The sequence below is a fragment of the Manacus vitellinus genome, unplaced genomic scaffold (assembly GCF_001715985.3).
Source record: "Manacus vitellinus isolate BGI_N305 unplaced genomic scaffold, ASM171598v3 scaffold_4_pilon, whole genome shotgun sequence".
In the NCBI taxonomy this organism is placed as follows: Eukaryota; Metazoa; Chordata; class Aves; order Passeriformes; family Pipridae; genus Manacus; species Manacus vitellinus.
Window position 1 is genome coordinate 28,242,401 of NW_021940604.1, and position 12,491 is coordinate 28,254,891.

The 12,491-nt window shown below is 37.0% G+C and overlaps 1 protein-coding gene across 1 annotated transcript in view; it reads left to right on the plus strand.

The window, feature by feature from the left end:
• MMS22L (MMS22 like, DNA repair protein) overlaps positions 1 to 12,491 on the plus strand; it is a 98,478-nt gene that overhangs the window by 30,324 nt on the left and 55,663 nt on the right. The window contains exons 12-14 of the mRNA XM_008932011.3: positions 2,519 to 2,638; positions 3,057 to 3,277; positions 5,690 to 6,199. Coding sequence (XP_008930259.3) covers positions 2,519 to 2,638; positions 3,057 to 3,277; positions 5,690 to 6,199 — 851 coding nt within the window. The remainder of the gene's footprint in view (positions 1 to 2,518; positions 2,639 to 3,056; positions 3,278 to 5,689; positions 6,200 to 12,491) is intronic.

Here is a 12,491-nt window from a genome sequence, read left to right on the forward strand (position 1 = left end):
TGAGTATCTTTTCATTTGTAGGCATTTTTATTGTATTTGAATTATTATTCTGTATATTTTTAATGGGTCTCTACTGGAGAGTCACTTTTCTATTTCAGTGGATTTTATGTTATAAATAGTGTCTTGAATATATAATTTTCTATGACAACTGAGAATGCCTTTTGAATTTGCAGGTTGTTTTAGAAATGTACCACTTTAGAAGCCATATGTGCCTGAGAAGGCAGGCATGGTTAGAAGTTATTGTAGGTGATTGTATAATTGTTTACAGAATTTTGATAAAGTGTAGCAAATGAGGTTTTCCACATGAATGTGTAACCAGGTAGAGACAGTGAGTGAGATTCGTATGTGTGGCATTTATTCCTATGAAAACAGGAATAAAAGCAGCTCTAAAACATAGTAAGCCATAAGAAGTAGTATTTGGGTAAGACCAGAAGTCACAGAATCATAGGATGGTTTGGTTTGGAAGGGACCTTAAAGATCATCTAGTTCCAACCCCTCTGCCATGGGCAGAGGCACCTTCCATTAGACCAGTTTGCTCAAAGACCCATCCATCCAACCTGGTCTTGAACATTTCTATGGATAGGGCACCCACAGCTTTTCTGAGCAACTGTTTCCAGTGTCTCACCACCCTCACAGTAAAGAATTTTTTCTTACTATCTAATCTAACTCTACCGTCTTCCAGTTTAAAGCCATTCCCCCTTGTCCTATCGCTACAAGCCCTTGTAAAAAGTCCCACTCTTCCACTAACAGGTATTTATTGAATGACTTTTTCAAACAAGAACAAAAATAACCAAGCAAGCCCCTAAAAAGAACCAACACAACAAAACCCAATACAACCTAATGTCATCTTTTTCCATCACCTGGCATTAGTGATTTATTTAAGAATTTTCTGAGTTGGGTGAGCTTGGGATATAACTGAGGACCTAGCACTGTAATTGAAACTGAAGGAGATAACTCCCCAATATTTATCTGAGGCATAGTTGTTTTCATTCCCCTTCCTAGGGCTATGATTTTGAGTCATAAAACTAATCCTGTATATTTTTTTAATATTTCTTACTCCTTTTATTCTTCCTTAGCTTATTTTATGCTGTTACAAATTCCAGGCCTGTATAGTATCTAGATTTATTTGAAAGCTAGAAGTAGGTCAGAGTTTCTCTTGTCACAGAACAAATTGCTACTGTGCCAGAGATGTGTTAGACTTGCATGTGTAAAAGTCTACCCTTGAGACAGCTACACATAAGTTGTCCCCTAAACCGCTTTTATAGTCAAAGGAGACAGTAAAGCCCTTACAGGACTACTAAAGTAGATGTCTAAAATAAACTGGATTAAACACATGATTTCAGTTGGAGTATGAAGCTCCTAGTATCCTACCTCTGATGCAAGTCCAGTTTTGTTGTCATCAGAAGCTGAATGAGAAGAATACCACTCTCAATATCCCAGAATTACAAGCTGAGTGCTTCACTGTGTTTAAATTGTTTGGTACTTCCTGTTTTCTTTCCTAGAAACCTTCTTCCTTTCGAATGCAAAATTTGGAACACAAAAAATGTTGTGTGGGAAGTCTTTTGTACTTTTTGTTTCCCCAGTGTTCAGAGGCTTATTTTGCCCTTGACTTAGAATTGTCTGGAATATTAGCAACATAGCCATGTTGCAGAGGTTTGAGAAGGAACATGATTCAGAAACAAAAGATTTCCCTCTTTGGAATATTATAAAGAGAAATATGAGTTCTTAGACGGTTGCACCTTCCCTCTGTTTCAGTGGTGAATGAGCTTTCCTTGGGACATACATGACAGAAGGGCTTAAGTGTTCAGTTGACTCATGCATTCAGTATGGCTACTGCCCCATTTACTGTTTTGTGAGGTTCTGTACCATGCAGTCATGTTTCAAGTTAAGCTCACAATGTTGAGCTGACTGTTACCCTAATGTGTCTACAGATCTGGAGAAAAGGAGGCTCAGGGGAGAACTCATCACTCTTTACAACTATCTGAAAGGGGGTTGCAGCCAGGTGGGGGTAAGCCTCTTCTCCCAGGCAACTAGTGACAGGACAAGTGACTTAAGACAGTCTTAAGCTGCACTAGAGGAGGTTCAGGGTGGACATCAGAAGGAATTTCTTCATAGAAAGGGTTGTTCAACATTGGAATGGACTGCCCAGGGAGGTGGTGGAATCGCCATCCCTGGAGGTGTTAAAGAAACAACTGGATGTGGCACTTAGTGCTGTGGTTTAGTTGACTTGGTGGTGGTCAGTCAAAGGCTGGACTGTATGATCTGAGAGATCTTCTTCAACCTAAATGAGTCTGTGATTCTGTGACACAGTATTACATTGGCTGGATTACAGGATACAATTGTCAGCTTTTATCTTCTAGTTTGTTGCTTGTATTAGCAGATGCATTTACTCAACAGTATATAATTAAAAATAATTTTTGTATTAGGAAATTACTTTGAATAGTCTGTTAGTATTGGGTTTATGTGTAGATAAGGTAATGCTCCCCTCCTAAAATTAATTTCTTACTTCCTTTTCAAGACTGGTGTGTTAGAGGAACACTTAAGAATGCATCTTCAGTGCTGTTTGACTTTGTGTAGTTTCTGGGATTTGAACCTATCTATTGTCACCATACTCTGGGATTATTACAGCAAGAATCTGGTAAGTAGATGAATATATGAAAATATGGAATTGCATTTGGGAAGTCCTTGAATTTTACTCATTAATTCTGATTTTCCTGTAGCCAAGCTTGACTGCAAATACTTCTGTAAAACTACCTAGTCAATGGCAGTATCCCTAAACTTCCTATTTATTTAATGAAATCATGTTTAAATTTATGCTTTGATCCATTACATTATGTGTCAATAGAATAAGTTATAATTTTAGTCTTACTTTTCATCAGGACTACTGATTTTAAGATCTTGTAAAAACACTTTGTACATAGTTACAATAAATTTTTATTTTCTAGTTGTGGTAGGAATATATCCTTTTGTTTGTGTGAAGGATTGCATCTTATTGCATTTGGAATATTAGCATTTACTGTTATTTATAATCTTTCTGTTTTCATTTATTCTTTTAGAACAGTGGCTTTACTGTTCCTTGGCTTGGTCTGAAGGATCTGGCAAATGTTAGTAAGACTTCTTTGTCAATGCTTGAGTTGGTGAAATGTTGCTGCTGCGAACAGCAGATCCCTTCTCTGTACAAGTCCCGCAACAGTTACTTCATTTTTCTCTGCATTTTGGCACGGATGATTAAAGAAGAAAACAGTGGCATGCATCCTTGGAAACAAATTAAAGGACGGTATGGCCACTATTTAGTTTCTCTCCTGTTGTAAGAAGTGTAGTGAGTTAGTGGCCCTTCCAGCCACATGCAAGACGGGTGGATACTGTGCCCATGAGAAAGTAAGGTGGATGAGGGATCCAAGGTGATTAATAATTTAAAAAAGCAGTTCCCTGAAGTTTCTGTTGCCAGCTGAGGCTGTAACAGGGTCCAGGAGCTGGGTCCAAGAATCACCTTGGCTTGTGATGATTTACTTCATCTTGCTGGCCAGGCATTGGGTACACTGGCAACCTGTGCAGTGGTACAACCCAGTTGCCAGACAGGTAATGTAATAAAAGCACAGAAATTGTGTTTGAATTGCATATAAGCCATGTGTTGTCCAAGAACATGCAGACTAACACTTGGTAGGACTGCAATTTCATTTATATTTAGTTTCTTTTTAATGACTTCCAAAATTTCTCACAATATTTTTTGTGAGGGTTTTAATTTTTCACTTAGTTTTGAAACATACTAATTAAGAAGTACAGTCAGTCATTATATTAAAAAAACCATAAAATATATATGCTTTAAATCAGACTCTTGATATTTTATATGCTTACTGAATGAATCTGTGAGACTTTTATTATAGTAATGAGATTGTAGTAATTATTACAAGGGCTAACTTTTAAATTTTTTTCATTAGATATAGAAGACTTAGAATTAGTTGGTTTACAGTTTTGATTTTTAAAAAAAAAGATCTTATTAAGTATGAATAAAATTAATTAAAATTTTAGTAAATATTAGTAAGATATTCGTGTACACAAGTAATAAATACATAAGAAACTGCCCATGTGTACAGCACACCTCACCAAGTTATGTGGTGTTTTTTCCAAGAAAGCAGGGTTGTCTTGGCTATCAGAAAAGTATACCTGTCAAAAATATAATGTCTATGTACACTTCACAAGTTGTTATAGTCAGTAAAGTTTGAGTTTTAAAATCACTACAACTTCACAGAAACAAATATGTTGTTGGATTTAGTATCAGTGTTTTGCTTTATTTTGTGATTTTAATTACTGTTCTTACTGAAAGCAAATTATACTTACATTTTTGTGCTATTATAGCTTGTTGCTTTCCCTAATTTAAGAGTGGGAATAATAATACACAACACTCAGTGCATTGGTCTGCTCAACCAGTATTCGTAATTTCTACCTTGCAAAAATCAATTACACAAGTAGCAAAATTTAACAGCCTACAGCTATGATTTTGGGATGAACTCTGTTTTCAGCGGCTAACCAAGCATTAATTGATGCATGAAAAATGTAAATGCCTGTCAGTAGTAATTTACTACTAAACAACATTAATTGGATTTGCTGTAATTTTGGTGGCTAGATTTGATAACTTCAGCACCATTTCCAACTATTTTTCCAGGTGACAGAGTAGGAAACCAGCATTTATGGATGTTTAACTACTGTATGTGGAACTTACTTTAAATTAAAGGCGAAGGATATACCCAAGGTTTTAAACCATTTTCATCTTACTCCTCTGTTGTAGGAATGGTGACATTTATTTAAAAGTCCAGATCCAAGCAAAGGTCACAGAAAAGATGTCTTTGTAAAAACTTTCTGGTTTTGTCAACCACTTTAAATTTGCAAAGTAGCAGTGCTTGTCACCATCAGCTACTTATGACTTGAGTACTGTCCCATAAGCAGTACAGGTAAAGTTTACCATCTTCCTGCTGGAGAGAAGTTTCTCTTCCAAACGCCTCAGTTTCCCTGTTTTCTTCCAAACTTGGAGTCTACAGTTCCTTTCATAGTTATGCAATACAGGTTGATACAGACTTTGGAGAAACACTGTGGAGAAAAGGATTTTCTTTTAGAAATCTTCCTCTCCCTTTTACTGCAGTGATGGTTTGGTAGGTGAGACTTTGATCACAGCAGCTGTAGCAGTATGCCATAACAGAAATCAGTAGCTGATTTCCACATGGAAATAAGGGAGTTTCTAGGGAAGAGGTTGGCATACAGGAATGATTTGCTGTTGCAAAGAGCTGTCATTTGGCAGCTTCCTTTCCCTAGCAGCCCTCATGGGCTAGACTTGATTGATATGAAGGCATGGTATGGAGGACACCCATCACAAGTAGAGAAGGTTTAGATGTTTACATTGTGCTTAATTGTGTTCTAGAGGTTGGATAGGGAAGAAGGGTTAGGCTGCACCTCGTATTGGAAACACTTAACATGTAGCTTAAAATAGGAGCAGAACATGAAGGAACACATTTGTTCCAGTAGCCAAAAGAATAGAAGAGGAGAGAGAAAAAAAAGGGTATTTAAGATTTAAATGTTATTGGAAGAGGATAACTGTAAACTAAAAGCAGGAAAATACAATTTTAATCTCTCAAGCAGATAGAAAAGTTAAGAAACTTACTCTTTCCTGTTTGTTTGTTTGCTTTTTTTAATGTAGAATTTATTCCAAGTTCCATCGAAAAAGAATGCAGGAGCTGACAGAAGTGGGGCTGCAGAACTTTTTTAGCTTATTCCTCATGCTAGCAATTGTTGTGGAGACAGAAGATATAGTGAGTCGAGTGTTGGATCTTTTGGATTTCCTGGCTCCATCCTCCGTCACCATGTCTCAGAGAGCTCTCATCTGGAGAGGTCATTTTGCTTTCCTTTTGATTTATGTTGAGAAGAACATGGACGTTAGCGTCCTAGCTGAGAAAATCTCAAGTGCTTTCCGTGAGAAGGCAAAGGAGTTTTTAGTAAACAAAAATGACTACACGCAGAGACACAATCTCTGGACTCTACTTTCGACCTACGTTGATGGTGTCCAGGAAGTGTTTGAGACTAGCTGCTACTTGAGCCTATCTGAGGAAAAGTTGCTAAATGATGGCTTTACAATGCTGCTGCCTGCTTGTCGAGGAGCTGAGCTGAGTATGGTCCTGAATTTTCTTCAGGTTGTACTAGCCAGACTTCGGTAAGTTATTTAGTTAAATTGTGCATATAGACTGGCATGTTGTTTTTGTTTTTAGGGTTAAAGTGTAGTTCATATTAATTTTGTTATTGAAATAGAGCAAAAGGAAAGAGAAATCTCTGGAGGGATGTAAATGATATGTTAAATTTCAAAATCCACCAATACTTCAGTGCATTTTGAAACTCAGAAATGTTTCCTTACTGTTTCAGGAGATTAGGTTTGACATCCTGAGATTTTGTTATAAATTAGTGGCTCTTTAGAAAGTCATCCAGTTGCTACTATTTCAGACAATATCATCTTTCCTTTGGGACAGGGAACTTCAAAATTATTTTCTGTACTAAATTACTTAGGTTGGGGGGGTTGTTTTTTTGGTTTTGTTTCTTGACTGAACGTATTCTGTTTTTCAGACTCTTCATTCTGTTTTTTCTCTTTCACCAAGGTTGCATTCAAATACCACAGTTATGGAGATTTAAATACTTGTCTGGGGTTCAATAAGAAAGAAGGAAATCATATTTTACCACTTCAAGCAGTTTTGCTTTGATGTACTAGTTCATTTTTCAACACCCACAGTGCCCTTCAATAAGCATATTTTTTGTCTACTGATGCCTTTGAGAAGCAGTCCTCCAGTTTGAAGCCCAAACTGCCTTTTTTTTATAAGATATTAAGAGGCAGCTATTGATCTGCCATTACTTGAAATGTGCAAGACTGAAATATGTGTAAAGAGCTGTGGAAGAGTACATAATAGGAATACTGAGGCCCATATGCAAGATCTCTCTTTAACTAGGTCCTTTGTTATTGTCTAGTAGTTTGACTGCAGCTGTCAATAGCTTATAGATCCAAAGACAACTGTTTTTCAGGCAGTCTTTTGAAAAAAGATGAAGCACAGAACTAAGTTTAGTTGATTTATTATTTATTATTTCAGTTCAACTGAATGTATTTCCTGGAATAAATTGGAGACTTCAAAAATACTTTGACATTTTCTCCATTAGCTAATGCACAGCATTTGTTTTGTTGTTTTTAAAGATGAAATAGGGAGAAATTTGAGACTAGTGAAGAAGTTGCCTATTTCATAACTTGGCATTATTTCAAAAGCTTTCCAAGATTGGGGGTTATGTGGCCCTCTTGTAGAACGGAGAGGAGGGCATAGAAGTTCATTCCAGACTTCTCAGCTCACCACAAACAAGGTACAGGACAGTATTCGTACCTTTTCTTAAAAAAAACAGTTCTGCTGAAATATTTTAATTATCAACATGCTTAAACAATAATTGCTTTTAACAGTTCTTTATTGCAGCTTCTGGTTACTGTTACCAACCTATTTATCCCATCTATAGAGAAACTGAATTCCTTAACATTTAGCTCAACTCTGCACTGGTGCAACTTCACCTTGAATATTGTGTGCAGTTTTGGACACTACAATACAAGAAAGATATTAAGCTATTGGAGGGTGTCCAAAGAAGAGCAACGAAAATGAAGGGCCTTGAGGGGAAGCCATATGAGGAGTATGTGAGGTCACTTGGTCTGTTCAGCCTGGAGAAAAGGAGACGGATGGGAGACCTCATTGCAGTCACAACTTTCTTCTGAGGGGAACAGGAGGGGCAGGCACTGATCTCTTCTCTGTGGTGACCAGTGACAGGACCTGAGGAAATGACCTGAAGTTATGTCAAGAAAGGTTTAGGTTGGATATTAGAAAAAGGTTCTTCACCCAGAGTAGTTGGGCACTGAAATAGGTTATCCAGGGAAGTAGTCACAGCACCAAGCCTGTCTGAGTTCAAGAAGTGTTTGGACAATACTCTTGGGCACGTGGTGTGACTCTTGGGAATGGTCCTGTGCAGGGCCAGGAGTTGAACTTGAGGATCCTTGTGGCTTCTTTCTAACTTGGCATATTCTGTGATAAAACACTTTGATCTTCAGGTTGTATTGAACACAAAAATATTACTGATTCTCTCTCCCACTTGGACAGACTCACTGAAAATAGTCCTCTGTTGCCATGCAAGTAAAACAACACTAAAATCACTTTCTTGGTTCAAAAGGTGTGGATGACTTTGTGCTAACCATATATTCAACTATTGTTGGCTTGACCAGACTGATTAGGCCTGGTCTATCTGCGGACTCAAAAAAGGATGAAATGGTTCAGTGCCTGTTTTTAAAATCCAGGCTGATATAAGCTACTAGACCTTTCATAAATGTAACTTCTCTGTACACTTCAGTCTAATAATTTTATAATTGTATGACAGAGAATTTACAGGTAAGAAGGAAGTGAGATTACTGATTAAAGAGAGAAGCAGCTCCCTCTAGGCTGTTAGGAAATAATAACTTCATGTACCACTTTCTGCTAACCCCAGATGATGGCTCACAGGAGCATTCTTTATTGCTGATTAAGTAGCATTATGAAAATACTGACTTGGTTACATTAACTAAATGCCTCGGTATTTAAAGCTTAAAATAGCAAATAGTTTTAGCAATCCCCTTTAACATATCTTGTTGGATTGCTGGAATCTCACTCCAGGTTTCCCAGTTGCTTTTCTTTGAGGATACTGTAAAAATTCCAGTCTTTCATTTTCAGATTGAGGTGTAGCCAAAAGCTCTTCTTTAATTATAGCTATTCATGCTGCTATAGTTAAGGGTCTGTCAGCATTTCCATTATAAACCTTTATTTTCAAGGGTTCGGAACACAGCAGCGAAAACTTGCTCTGGGCTAAAACTTGGCATACAAGGGTTTGAAAGTGCGCTTGTTTTCTTTCTTTTTTTTAAAAGGCATCTGAAAAGAAACCCCCACCTTCACTGTTGTTACATTACTGTGTTTTAAAATAACCCTTTCCAGATTTTTCTTGTATTTTACTTTTCTGCTAGAAAAGTGCTAGTAGCTTTTGATTGTTGTATTTACCTATGTTTAGACTGTTTAAAATAAGCTTTCTTAATCCACTTTTTTTATTTATTGTTGCTATTATGATTATTTTGGTGTTTATATATTTAAATAGAACTATGACTTGGCTGGAGAACTCATTTTTATCAGTTTTTGATATGTGGTGACTGGATAAATGGAATCAAGATGCTACTTGCTGGCACTTGCAAGTATTTGATCTTCGTAGTGAGATTCAGTATGAAGTGTAAGGTTGTATTTTAATACAGTCTCCTTTTTAAAAACATGTAAAATAAACCATAAACAATCAAGAAACTCCCCAAAATAAAAATGTGAAGTGCTTGCTTCCTATGTTTGCTTGAAGGATTCAGCTTCTAGCTCAGACATAAGTTTTTTCTTTTTTTTCCACGTGTTTAAGCAGTGTTTTAGAATCCTGCCTTTTTTTTTTTTTTTTTTTTTTTTTACTGAAAGGTGAATGCAGGATGTTTGCCCATGAGTGCTTTCATTTGTTCCAGATCTCTAGCACTAACTGTCATCTGAGTGTCTGATGGCACAAAAAGAAACCCTAGGTTAATAAAAATATGGCATTAAATGGATTTGACAGAACTTGCTGTAAAAATGGACACAAGACTGGGAGAAATCTGCTGTGGGTTCTGGCACTTCAATATGTTAGTCTTAAAAGAAGCGTTTGAAATACACTAAAATGTCTTTTATTGCAATCGGGTATTGCTCTGACATGAGCATTCTCTTATTTTCATCATCCTGCCATTTAGGTTTTGTGGTGTGTTAGCACAAAGTTACAGGACTATAAAATGTGAGTACATGCCCAGGTGTAAAATCGCTGCTGTGCTCCAAACATCTTTGCCTGGTTTCAGGGAGACCTATTACTAATTCTCATAGCAGAAATGAGAAGTACCACAAACCTAATACTGTAATAAGCAGTAATTTTATTTTGAAAACAATTCTTATGTATTTATACCTATTTTTTGCCAATTTTTAAAAATATTGCTGTGTTAATTTCATAAGCTCTTACAGGAATACTGACTAGGTAAACCTGTCTCTAGTTAAAAGTTGCATTAATAATTGGGCCGTGGATAACAACAGAACTGAATGTTTCCGTCTGTAGAGTGTGTTTAGCCTTGAGGTTGTAAGAGAAATCACGATAGGAATGCATTATCCAGTATATCTTTGCTATGGAAATGTATAGTCATTTGTAATTTTTTTTTGCGTTGTACTTGCCATCAAAACAGCCTGTGGGAAGCTTTTTCGAGACCAACAGAGGCCTCTCTCCCCCTCTCTGTTACCGTGTAAGTCAGCAGATAAGCTCAGGAGGAGAATAGAAAGGTCCTCCCTCCTTTTTTTCTTGCCCCTCAGGGGTTTTAGTGTTAGTCTTTGCAAAATCTTTTTTCTGATGTTCAGCTTCTGAAAACTATATTCAGAAGAGTTTGGAAGAGCGTTAAGTCTTCTCTTACCCATCCCATCCTGTGAAGATATTTAAAGCTACCAGCTGTGATGTTCTGATAAGCACAGAAGGCAATTCTGTGACTAAGCCACTGAATTGAGAGTCAGATGATGTTACTTTGGCTCTAAGATCTCCCAGGCTTAATGAATGACCATTAGAAAGTCATTAAAAGTTGCTATGAATTTTGTTTACCTGTGTGAAAAACATGAAATAAATCCTTCCTTTTTCACTTCACAACATACATCTTATGCTTGGGAAGCAAGCGTGCCTTGCTGTGCTAACTTGACCTATGGTTTAAAATATTTTTAGTGTTTTTTTTTTTTTTTAAATTTAGGTATTCCATTAATAAAACTGATGTTTGAATGACTGCAATAAACATCTAGTCTCTAAATGCTTTAATGCATGGGAAGCAAGCACTGCTGTAGAATATAGCAGCATTTTGAGAGGTTTCTTGTGTCTAAATCCTTAAAAATAATCTGTTACTGTCTTCTGAGGGAATACTGTGTGTGTTCTTAGCTACAGTTGTTGCCTTAAGGTGTGGCTCTTATAATTAAAACTGAATTTTCTGCCTACTTTATGTGGGATTTGAGATTTTTTTCCCCAGGTTTTTATTGAGGTTCTTAAATAACATTTTACATCTTTGTCCCTTGTATTCTGATCTTCAAAGATGACTAGATAAAACTGATGTATGTTTGGATTGTTTCCTCTGAGAATGTTACTGTGCTAAGAAGTGAAATGAGATAGAGTGTGCACTGCAGCCATGTACCTGATACTTTGCTTATAGAAAGTTCCTGTGTATGTATAGCATTGGTCCAGGTTTGCAAGAATATGCACTTCCACTTTTCACTGTCCATTTCCTTGAATCTGTAGGTAGCCACATTAAAGCTGAATAATTGATTAAAATCAATTTTATATTGATGTTTAAGATGTAATAGAGAGCCTCTGAAGGAGGAGCTGGGGACAGGGCTGGAAAGGCATATCCTATGAGGAGCGTCTGAGGACTTTGGATTTGTCTGGTTTAGAGAAAAGGAGGCTGAGGTATGACCTCATTGCTCTCTACAGCTTACTGAAGAGGGGAAATGGAGAAGGAGGTGCTAGGCTCATTTCCCTGGGCTCCAGTAATAGGACACGTGAGAGTAGTTCAAAGCTGAACCAGGGAAGGTTTAGACTGGACATTAGGAAGCATTTCTTCACTGCTTGGGTGGTCAAGCACTGGAACAAGCTTCCTAAAGACGTGGTCAATGCCCTAAGCCTGTCAATGTTTAAGAGGCAATTGGACAATGCCCTTAATAATTTGCTTCAGCTCTTGATCAGCTCTGATTTGCTTAGATAGTTGGACTAGATGATTGTTATAGACCCATTCCAGCTGCAATATTCTATTCTACTCTGTTCTATTCTAGAATCACTTTAAGAACAGACTGAAACAACAAAAGCTGTCAAAAAAGCTTCTAATTGTTGATGCCCAAAAAAAGTCTGTCTTGGTAGACACCCAAAGCTAAAGAAACTGAAGTCTAGTATTCAACCATCAATCATGAAGATACACAGTTCTGTCCCATGTGGTACAGATGGAAACACTTTCTGTGTTTCATCCATTGTACCCATTTTATCTACCAAAGAATAATCCACATAAGCTTTCTGTAGCCTACCTGACAGCAGTACAAGACTTGCTGTTGTGAAAGAGTAAATCCATGAAAAAAAGAGTGAAATCATATCCAGGTGTACTAAGAACCTGCTGCTTGGGACCCTGCAGTTGTTTAGAGAAATATGTGCTCCTTGAAGGACATAAAGTACAGATTTGTTTTCTGATGGAAGTGTCTCACTTCTGAAACTATTTTCCCCAAATTAACTCTCCTCTCAGTTTTCCTTCTGTTCTTCACATGAGGTGAGAGAATGGCTTTTCATATGGAGTATTTTTTTTTTTGTGGATGTTAAACAAAAGAAATATTTTTGCCAATAAAACCATTATATGCAAG